Genomic DNA, 12,243 nt, shown 5'->3' on the forward strand with positions numbered 1-12,243 from the left:
CTGGTACTCATTTCGCCGACCTTGGAAGGATGACAGGCTGAGTAAACCCCCACTGATGTTAATTCAGTGGCCAGCGGGGCTGGAACTCAGGACCCCGAGGATCCCAACCCAGCATACATACGTACATACGTACATATATACATACATATATATATATATATATATATATATATATATATATATATATATATATATATATATATATATATATAATGGTTGTATGTTCTGTTCCATGGGACATATATATGTATATGTTTGTGTATATAAATATGTATTACAGGCCCAACCATATATATTTTTTGTATATATATATATATATATATACATATATATATATATATGTTTATGTTTATTTTTATATATATATATATGTTTATGTTTATTTTTATATATATATATATATATATATATATATATATATATATATATATGTTTATGTTTATTTTTATATATATATATATATATATATATATATATGTTTATATACACACATATATGTATCATTCAGTCTCCCTGAGAAGGAACTTAATGATACACCTCTGTTCCAAGGGGCATGTGACTATTGGCCGCCATCTTTACTTTGCCCAGAATACTTTGACCAATATCGGTCACTTCCTGCATTTAATTGTCTTGGGATGGACAATATATTTGCACATAATTTCAGTATTAAACTTATTTTAACATTCTGCCTTTAGATACTTTTTCTTAAAAAGAAACCAAAGTAAAACTGAGTTGGTGGAAAAACAAGGAACTTCAACACAGGAGGAGGCCATTAATGCCTGGTGTTGACTTTATGGTTAGAGTGGTGGTCTTGGGATCCTAAGATCTTAAGTTCAAATCCCACTCAGTTGTTGAATTAATACCAGGTTTGGATGACAGCCTGCCATCCTTCTGAGGTCGGCAAAATGAGTGCCAGCTTGCTGGTGTCCTGTGTCGGAGTGGCGACCTGTCCAGGATTGTGCCCAATAGCCAAGGAGACTGTTTCGGCAGCACCAATGCTCTGCACAGAGTAGGGTCCCCATGGATGGATGGAGACCATTAGGCCAATCAAGCCTGCATTATAGTTACCAACCTATGGTTGTTTATCTGTGCTTTATTATCCTTTTAAAAATTTTAAGTCTTTGGTATGACTCGGCCAGGGTTCGAACCGTCAAACTTCTACACTCTCAGTGGATGTTCCAACAATTCCACCACTGAGTACAGTTGTTTAACGAAAGACACGATAAGGACAAACAAAGAAAATGACTGTTTTCTCCCATCCCCTTCAACCCACACCCTTGATCAGGTTGTTCATGACAGTGGATGCCTATATGTCTTCTCTCCCAGTGAAGACAGCCAAACAAGATGGGTAAAAATGCTCCAAAAAGGTATATTTTCAAAAAACTATTTTCTATGATGGTTTACTGAAGACTTGCTATTTAATTATCCTGTTCTTTGTACCCACTAATAACAAACCTGTCTTGTTTTTTTAAAATATATATATATAGAGATCAGCAATAACACCATCCTGGCCCTGAAGTACCACCCATGTTTCTGGATTGAGGGCGAGTGGTTGTGTTGTCAACAAACGGCAAGAAATGCCATTGGGTGCAAGGAGTATCAATTACCAGGTGCTGTACGCAAACCATCACACAACAACCAAGGATATGCTCTACTTTTGCACAAGCAGCCAAAACACAACATTACCTCCTGCTCATTGCAACATTCGCACAATCCTCTGGAACAGCACACAGTGGCCAAACTGCCCATCTTAAAATGATCTGATGATTTGAAATGTATCTTTTGCAAGGTCTTCCATTTCCTTAAATGGGTTTGCCTGTCTAACATTCCCATCTGAGCGCATCACCCATGCGTCTCAGACCCAAGGTTAAACAAATCACATTACCGATGTTGATTTTTCGACTATCCACAAACATTTTTGCAATTCATGTAAAACATCAGCAGCAGAGCCGCTACCGCCAGGAAATGATGCTACCCGCAGACATGTATGTGCCTCATACGAAAGAAGATGTAAAACGTTGATGCCTCGTAATGTTGTCTCGCACGTGATTCATTCATTCATAAGCCTTATTCACTGACGAGTCATGTTATAAAGACAGTATTATTGTAAACACATCTGTGTACTCATAACGGAGTAATCAGGAATTTTATGGGGTAACGTAGAGGTGGGGAAATAACACAAGGGTATTTGTCATGTCAAAATGTTGCTGTGAAAGGAAAACGTAGAATGAAAGCTTTGTTCTTATCGTTCATTACCTTTATGTGCCAATTGTGAGATGGGAGTCGAGGTTAAAAGAGCAACGGGTTCGGAGTGAGTTCTGGTTTGGTTCACAATGATGGACCAAAAAAAATTAATAAAACGCTTTTGATGGTGGTTAGAACACTCATAAATGGAGCAGTACTTTTTCAATATGAGACTTTCAAAACGATGTAATCCGCCGCAGAATGCTCGGCATAAATGCGCAGAAACCCCTATCAGCAAGGTTAATGGGGGCAGCAAAAACATATATTGTGTGTGCCAGATAAGGATTGTTACATAAAATGGCTCACAAAGCTTCAAAAGGAAGCCAAAAGTAATTGGAAATGTACCTTCGAGAAAGGGGTTAGGGTAAGTTGGAGAGTTGGAGAACTTTCTGATCAATTTGCCCAAACAGTAGATGTCTTGCAGCCTGCACTGCAAAAACTCATGATGATGTGGGCCGGCGCAAGTTCTGTGGAAGGGCGTATTCTATCCGACCTCCCCAATCTAAATCATCCCTGTCAGCGAGTGGACTTTGAACGTTGCGGGATTACCTTGTGTGACCATGGCAGGCTTGGTGATTTATTCAATGAACATCTTCAATTGGAAAGGAAATGCTATCATGACCAATATTCAGGTAGACTTCCGAGACACCATATCATGTTTAGTTGCTTCTTAACACCGATGAGATTGTCATAGCTGCGGCTTGTCAATGCACACGTCACAGGATAAGTTTAAATTGTTTATATGGAGTGTGAGCTGTTTCGACTGTGAGTGCCTTTATAAATTAACATTTCTTGTTTGGTTCTGGGCCCACAAGAGAAAATGTTTTTGCATATACTGGGAAAAGTGTGTGTGTGCGTGCGTGCGTGTGTGTGTTATATCCGCTGCCATCGGTCACTCGTACTACTTGGAAACGGTACAAATGTGACACCTCTCATCCATTAATATTTATCATATTTCCGTGAGCCCTATTTGCATTCTGAAACGGAAAGATGATGGTTACCCATTCCGAAATTGCCACTCTTTTGTTTAAATGCTGAAAATTATGTTCAAAAGACTATTTGAATTACATGTTTTGTGCGAGCAATGGCAGGTTAAACGACCCATCCCTGAAAACACACAAAGTGCATGCACAAAAGGCCTCGTTTAACATTCATATGCCATTTTGAAAGTTCCATATTGATCCATTATTATGTTTGTTTTGCAGTGCTGAGAAGCTTATGCATAAAACACATGCAATACAAAGAGATTGGCAGCAATGAACATACTTTAATGTGAATTGCACGACCATTGGTAGACAATGGATTAGTATGTACATATGGTATATGTGATTTTTAACCCGGGTTCCAAGCAGATGGAAATGCAAAAGAGGGAAACCCAAATGACATTTCTCTATTGCAATAAACTATTCAAGGAATGTGATAAACAATGATAATACCCAATGCATAATGTTCAACATCATTATTATTTTGTTTCTTTTTCAGGTCCTGAGTTCTTCAATGATGAGGTATTGCATGCCGATGATGAAGAGCTTATAAAAAGGATTATTACAATAAAAACTAAAATGCTATTTTAAAACCTATGAATCATCTAAATGCTTACATCGGTAAATCTTCATTCGGGGTTCACTGCTTTACTTTCTGGAAAACTAATTTCATGAAATGCATTTCGTTTTTTTTGGTCGAAATGTCACATATCCGATTAAATGTTCAGGACAAGATGTTGTTATTCACAAACATTCACTAACCTTTTGAGTTCTCATTTGAGCGCATTGCTCATGATGGTGAATACCATGTTCAAATACAACGTACTATTTTGATATCTCAATTTTCTACAAATTTCCTCGAAATTCTTACAAAGACACACCGATGACTCATGTCCTTGTGATGCATGTAAGATATCCAGCACTTTTGAACCAGATCAGCAGTCCACCACTAATCACTGCTCCACCACTTGTGAACAGACGAGCGGTTGTTGTAGACTATCTTTTCTCCAAAAACTTGTCAATAATATGGTTGACATCTCAAGTTACCATTACTTGACTCCAGTATAACTGGAGTATATAATAACTCCAGTATTTCAACTGCAGCATCAATACATAAACAACGAGAAGGGCAACCAGGAGAGCACATACCTCTGCTATGCAATGCCTGATCCACGAGAACATGTTGGGCCCAATACATTTTTGAGATATCATGCTATATATCATTTTTGGCCCTATCTATCAATGGTGAAGAATCACTTTAAAAATTCTCGTAGTCGGATCCGGATCCGGATCTTCAACAAAATTGAACCATTTCCACCTTGTTACACACCCAAAGCATTCACCAAATTTCATGCGAATTCGTCCAGAACTTTTTGAGATATTGTGCTGCATATCGGTTTTTGCCCCATCTCTCAATTGTGAAGAATCACTTTAAAAAAATGCTAGTAGCTGGAGCCGGATGCAGATCTTCACCAAAATCCAATCATTTCGGCCTTGTCACACACCCAACCTGTCCAGCAAGTTTCGTCCGAATCCGTCCAGAACATTTTGAGATATCATGAGATATGTATATATATATATATATATATATATATATATATATATATATATATATATATATATATATATATATATATATATATATATATACATGCATACAGATATACATATATATATGTTTATACATATATATGTTTATACATGCATACAGATATACATATATATATGTTTATACATATATATGTTTATACATACATATGTATATATGTATATATATAGACAATTATATTGTTGCGAATTCGCGTCCGCCAGCGTGCGATCGACCGCGTGTAGCCAAAAGCGGCCGCCTCGCCCACCGGAACGGACAGTTCAGTCATGACCCTCCGGGAACTACCGCCCGGAGCCAGTCACGGGTGGGGATTTAACCTCACCACAACACAGTCCGCATTCTCCCCGCGTGAAATAGGGTCCGATCGCCGAATAGTCGATTTACCTAAGTACTCGCGCGAGTAGCATACCGAGGAGTTGTACCACACCACAGGCTGACTCCGGACACGAACCGCTTAAGCGGTTCGTTCCGTATTACAGGGATAACCGAGCGGAGTTATCTTCGGCCTTGACTGTTCCGATTAATAAGCCGGATGTTGAAACCCACTACGAATCCCTTACGTGATGCAAGATGGAGATTCAATAAAAGGAAGGAGACGAAGCAAAGCGGGAAACAGTTCAACAAGCAATGCACATTTATTACGGAAACACGGAAGGCACATATATTACAGTCAAGACAAGATGCAACAAAAGCAAATGCAATACGACCGAATAAAAGGGCAATTATTTACAACACTTATACAGTTCTACTTGTCGGGACTCGGCGCCACATCACTCGTACAAAAAGCAAAGGAAAGAAAGCCACCCTCACAGGCAAGGAGGCAGACAGGTTCGTGGACCAAATGTGTGTAGATGCTGGAGGAGCGGCCAGGTCCACGAGACCGAGAAAGTCTTACCCGCATCCTCGTGACGCGATGGCGGGCAATCCGCAATGTTTGTGCAGCTGCGCCCCGACTCCGTGCCCCTGGCGTGGTCGGCGAGCCCTCTCCGGCGTGCTCCACGCAAGCAGTTTTGTTGGCACCATGTATAGGGTGGGGGTGGAACGGGGCCCCCCGGCACTATCTCAGCGCGGATGGGGGGGGGAAATTGCTGATGCTTAGGGAGAGGGGAATGGCTGGCTGGCTTGGACCCCGCGACGAGACGAGTGACCCCCACACCGCAACCTCGTTGCCGACCGCCGTCTTCACTTGACTCGAACTTGAACTCTTCACTTGCCCCGACCAGCCACCTGCAACTCAACCGCACGAACTCCGCGAGTCGCCTTATGCTCGCGTATTTATAGGCCGCAGGAGGAGCCTATATGCAAATTTCAGGATCAAAACGCGATTAGAGGCAGGGCCACGCCACCCTCTGTTCAGCCATTGGTGTGGCAAAAAGGGGGCGTGAACCTCTTCTTATCCGAATTCCTCTCGTAAAGAATCCACGTTCATCGCGCTTGGAGGTGGGGCCATACCGCCCGACGCTCGCCCATTGGACGGAGAAAAAGGGGGCGTGAAGCCTTTTTGATCCGAATTTCTCCCTTGGAAAGGCTGCCATTCGCGCTCGTGGCTCGATGCATTCGGCACCAATCGCCGAACAGGCCCTGGACAGCACGACGTTTGGTGTTGACTGATGGTGTGGTCGATGGTTGGAGAAGGAGATAGGCGAAGGTGGTGGGGGGTTTTGTGTGGTGGTTTGGTGGTTGGCGGGCGTCGTTTGGGAATGGCGGTGAAGCGATGTTTGCGGGATGGAGTTGTGAAGGTAAAGGTAGTGGCTGTTTGCGTTGTTGGCGGCTTAATGGTCGAAAATAACAATAGAAAAAGATAAATGGCTAACTCAAAGCGTCCCAGCCCGGATGAATCATACATATTCCCTCTATACAACGGGTTTGGGCTAACTACACATGAACTTACCGATATATCTCACCTGAGGACTCTTTATGGTGTAATGCGAATTTCCACAACCGTAACAATATATATATATATATATATATATATATATATATATATATATATATATATATATATATATATATATATATATATATATATATATATATATATATATACACATATATATATATATATATATATATATATATATATATATATATATATATACATACATACATACATACATACATCTCTTCTTCTTTCGGCTGCTCCCGTTAGGGGTCGCCACAGCGGATCATTCTTATGATCCGCATTGTGATTTGGCACATGTTTTACGCTGGATGCCCTTCCTGACGCAACCCTGGTCACCTCTTACGACACAGGGATAGGGTACACCTATTTTAACCGGGGTATATATATATATATATATATATATATATATATATATATATATATATATATATATATATATATATATATATATATATATATATATATATGTTTAGCCCAATCTCTCAATGGTGAAGAATCACTTGAAAAATTATCAGATCTTCATCAAAATTGAATGAATTCTTCCTCGTCAAACACACAAAGTGTCCACCAAATTTCATGTGAATCCGTCCACAACTTCTTGAGATATCCTACACACAAACAATCAAACGAACAAGAAGAATACGTCATGTATAGCACAATACTTGCAAAATCCATCAAACAAATTTGACCTCAAAAGTAATTTGTGGTTGAATTCAGTGACCTGATCTGCAAATCCTCTTCAAATTTCAAGTCAATGGGATGAAAGTTGAGGATTTTAGAAATACCACCCGAGTTGTTGACCTTGGGCATATGTTGACCTTTTAGTCCATGTTGATCTCAAAAACTAAGTGGCTCATTGAGGTCAGTGACCTGAAATATAAATCCCCTTCAAATTTCAAGTCAATCAGATGAAAGTTGAGTATTTTAGAAATACCACCTTCATTGTTGACATTGTGACTATGTTGACCTTTTGCTACATGTTGACCTCAAAAATAATTGGCTGGTTGAATTCATTGACATGAAATATATATCCTCTTCAAATTTAGTCAATCGGATGAAAATTGAGGATTTTAGAAATTCGGCCTATGTTGACCTTTTGGCCAATGATTCCATTAACAATAACTGGTGGTTGAATTCAATGACCTCATTTGAAAATCCTGTTCAAATTTCTCGTCGATCGGATGAAAATTGAGGATTTTAGAAATTCCACCTGAGTTGTCTTTTGGCCGATGTTGACCTTTTGACCTCAAAAACAATAGGCTTCTTTCTTATGACGAACTCTATCATGTGGTAAAGTTTCATGAAGATCAATTTAAAAGTGATCTCCAGGTGATAAACATAAAAACAAACAAACAGAACAAGATGTAATGTAGAGCACGACCCTTGCAAAATCCATAAAACAAATGTGACCTCAAAAATAATTGCTGGTTGAATTTAATGACAAAAAAGTCTGAAGACGACGAAAAAAGTCTGAAGAAAAACGAGCGGTATTTGACAATGAAGATTGTTTCAGAAGTCAAGGATGAGACAATGTGATAATGTTTGACCAAGTTATAAAAATGATCAACATGATGTGGTGTGGGTGACAGGTTATTAGCTGCAAAATGTCGAAAACCCGGTTTCGTTCAACAACTTTAAAAATGTGACCTTTGCATAACCTTTAAAGGTCACAAAACCATGTTGTGGACATTAAAATAAGGAAGCAGGATACGTGCTATAGCTTAATGGAGTTAGTTCATCGAAGAAGGTCAAAAACCCGGTTCGATTCCCACAACTTTGAAAATTTGACCTTCGTGAACTTTAAAGGTCAAAGGTCAAGGATTATGCCCTTTGATGCAAAACTTCCTCTGGAACATTCCAGGAACAATATAACGTCATATAGGCTATATGGCCTTTCACACTCCTTGATTTAACCAGACTTTGATGAAATCAGCGTAAAAACAAACTTGAATGGGGCACCACGGGCAAGGTGTTGGAGATAGAGCAAAATGGTTTCAAGACTTTAGGTGGGGAATGACCTCAAGATTATGCATAAAAAATATTGTCATCCCAGCTCTAAAAGTTTGGGTGGTCGTCTGATTTTTAGTCAAAATTCGAAATTTTCTAAGTTCATGACCTTGTGACCTTGACCTTGGGACTAAAATGAAAAATTGAGCTCTGTGGGGCTATGCAGGTGCCATTGGGCAAACCAAACACCGAAACCCTGCCAGATTCGACAACCCCCTCGGAGAAGATGGATTTTTATGTCAAAATCGCAATTTTCTAAGTTCGTGACCTTGTGACCTTGACCTTAGGATGAAAATGAAAAATCGAGCTCCGTGGGGCTATGCAGATGCCATTTGGCTAACCAAATACCAAAACCCCTGTCAGATACGACAAAACCCCCTAGGAGAAGATGCAAATTGAAATCGGCTACAACCTAAAAACACGTTTTTTGGGCGTGGCTCCGCCCATAATGGACGCACCATGCCCATTCTCAGGAAAACACAACTAGATCATGATATAAACCTCTCACCAAAATTTCATCAGGATTGGATCAAAACCCACGGAGCTATGCTCAGGACAGACAGACAGACACACAACAATAACGAATATAGTGGTCACTTATATTTTTCGTGAAAATATTTTTTCGTGAACCAATTATATTTTTCGTGAAAATATTTTTTTGTGAACCAATATGCAACTCCTCTTCAAATTTCAAGTGAATTGGATGAAAATTGACAATTTTTGAAATTCGGCCTATGTTCACCTTTTGGTCGATGTTTACCTCAAAAGTAATTAGCTGTTTGAATTCAGTGACCTGAAATATATATCCTCTTCAAATTTCAAGTCAATCCTCTTAAAACTGATGATTTTAGAAATCTCACCAAAGTTGACCTTTGGCCTATGTTGACCTTTTGCCCTTTTGACCTCCAAAACAAGAAACTTCTTCCTTATGACAAACCCTACCATGTGGTGAAATTTTGTGAAGATCAGTTTAAAATTGTGACCTGTATGTGATAAACAGACAGACAATCAGACAGACAAACAGATTAACAAAATTGACCAACCAATTTCCTTGAAAAATCTTCGATTTTGCAAGTAACAAGATAAAGATGTCGTGCAGACCATGATACTGGCAAAATCCACCCCCCCCCAACCTGTCCAATGTTGCCATGGATACATCAAATTGTCTATTTCATTGAGATTAAGATTGACAATCTTAATCAAAGCTCAGGTCAATCGGATGAAAATTGATATTTTTCAGATGATTTTAGATGATTTTAGAAGTTTGACGTTGAGTTGACCTTTGACCTTTTGATCTCAACAAAGGTTGTTTCCAAATTCAGTGATGCATTATGCAATTGCTGCTTAATTTTCAGGTTAATCAGATGAAAATTGACTATTTTTCAGTTGAAAATTGATTTTTGAAGGTTGACCTTGAATTGGCCTTTGACCTTTCGATCCCAAAAGTAGTTGGTATCCCATCCAGTGATGCAATATGCAAATCATGTTCAAATGTCGTCAATCAGATGTAAAATGACGATTTTAGAAATTTGACCTCAAGATGACCTTTGACCTCAAAATCAATAGGCTTCTCAGTTGAGACTACCTCCACAACTTGGTAAAGTTTCATGAAGATCGGTTTAAAATTTTGACCTGTAGGTGATTGACAAAAACAGACAAACAGAGTAACAAAATCGACTCACCAAAATACTTGAAAAATGTTCGATGTTCACAAGTGACAAACAGACAAACAGACTGGAGTGAAAACATCACCTTCACCTTCGGGGGCGGACGTAAAGATTTCATCCATTGTGCACAGAAACCAATACCATGAAGAACTCCATTTTTTCTCAAATGCTACATGAATGGAAGGAACTTCCAAACAATGTCAGTTGAAATTGGGAACCTGGACAGATTTAAGGCAGCTATCTCCCAGTACATAATTGATAGAAATCGTTATTAAAGTAATCCTCAGCGTGATAACTCCACACCTCGTTGTAATGCCACCAACTTTGTTGAGTACGAAGAAGACGAAGAGGAGCACCTTTACACGTAAACTTAGCACAAAGGACGAAAAGGAATTTGAAATCTTGGGTTTCACCTTCCAATCCTAATTATGACGATACATTCTAATCAATTGCTCACACACAACTCATGTGATTCTAAAAAAGCCAAGTTAATATTATATTCACATTTTCAAAAACATGGTATTCTTGTCTTGGCATTTTAAAATAAAATTAGACCATTTTTCAGATGCCAGTGTACAATTTCACACTCACTGTTTGAATCTTTATTCCACAGACTTCTGAACTGCAAAACATCTGTCAATCTCCAAAACTTCCACCTCTACCTCCAATCCCCACATCATCATCACCACCATTTACATCCTTTCCACAAGCTAATGGAAGTCAAAGCAAAACTTTTACCCCATTCACACTACCACTCTCTGATTTCCCTGCCCTACCACCCCCACCTCCCCCATGCACTCCTCCACCACCAGTTCCAATATTTAACCAGTCACCCCTACCCCCACACTTACCATCCGCTTCCATACCTGAGCCGCCACACCCACTGGCTGCTTTATCATCACGGACTGAACTACATGTAGCTGTGGCTCTTTACAACTTCACTGCACAGGAAAGTAACGATCTCTCCCTGGTGGTTGGCCACGAGTATCAGCTCCTCGATTCCACAGACAGCCAATGGTGGCATGCCCGGGATTCCATGGGGTGAGTCAAAACGTTAGCATTGTGGCAAAACACAAGTCATGGATCTTTGATAACAGGTACATTTAAGGAGATTACAGGCAAAAGGGAATGGGATACAGGATTAAGGAACTCATCTCCAATGGTATGCAAGTTTACAGTCTGCCTGTGTGATGTTGTCAGTGCCTTAATTCTAGTTCAGGAATCAGGCCAAGACCATGAATATAATTGGCCCAGGTAAAATCAGCCAATCGAGCATGGTAAGCTTTGTACTTTACGATGAGCACTTTGATATACATTTAGAACCAAGATGATGTTTAGGTTCCAAAGCTCAAATCATTCTTGTCTTTGCACACCTCTTATCCACTTAGCTGACACAAAGCCACAGCAATTTATAAACAAGGACATTGCAAAAAAAATTTTTTAATAAAAATTGTGCGAGGAATTTTGTTCTTTAAAATTTTTTTTTTTTTTTTTTGTATATCATGTCGAGGCTCGTGTAAGAGCTAGCACACAGAACATGTAACAAATAGAGCAGGAGACGAGGGGCGGGAGAGGGAAGCACAATACAGTGGGGAACAGAGACATTAAGAGATCTGTGGAAGGGAGAGGGATTGGGCAGGGTACATGGGGTAAACAAGATGGACACGACAGGGACTTTCAGGAAGGAAAGCAGGGAATTTGAAGGAGGTGGGTTTGGGGTGGATTAATGGGTGTAGAAAAGATCATGGTTTTGGATGGGGGAAAATAAGAGATGGTGGTGAACAGCTGTTTTTGAAGACCTTGAGGGAAGAGTGGGATTGAAGAGAGTGT

At 39.6% G+C, this 12,243-nt stretch overlaps 1 protein-coding gene across 3 annotated transcripts in view; it reads left to right on the forward strand.

Annotated features, from left to right (window-relative positions):
• LOC147014464 (tyrosine-protein kinase Tec-like) overlaps positions 1-12,243 on the forward strand; it is a 123,089-nt gene that overhangs the window by 61,931 nt on the left and 48,915 nt on the right. For all 3 annotated transcript variants that reach the window (XM_085852414.1, XM_085852413.1, XM_085852412.1), the window contains 4 exons: positions 1,286-1,367; positions 1,488-1,610; positions 3,727-3,749; positions 11,027-11,454. In XM_085852414.1, coding sequence (XP_085708540.1) covers positions 1,355-1,367; positions 1,488-1,610; positions 3,727-3,749; positions 11,027-11,454 — 587 coding nt within the window. In that variant the 5' untranslated portion in view covers positions 1,286-1,354. The remainder of the gene's footprint in view (positions 1-1,285; positions 1,368-1,487; positions 1,611-3,726; positions 3,750-11,026; positions 11,455-12,243) is intronic.

This window comes from Eptatretus burgeri, chromosome 13 (genome assembly GCF_056783735.1).
Source record: "Eptatretus burgeri isolate ZD-2024b chromosome 13, Ebu_testis_v1, whole genome shotgun sequence".
In the NCBI taxonomy this organism is placed as follows: Eukaryota; Metazoa; Chordata; class Myxini; order Myxiniformes; family Myxinidae; genus Eptatretus; species Eptatretus burgeri.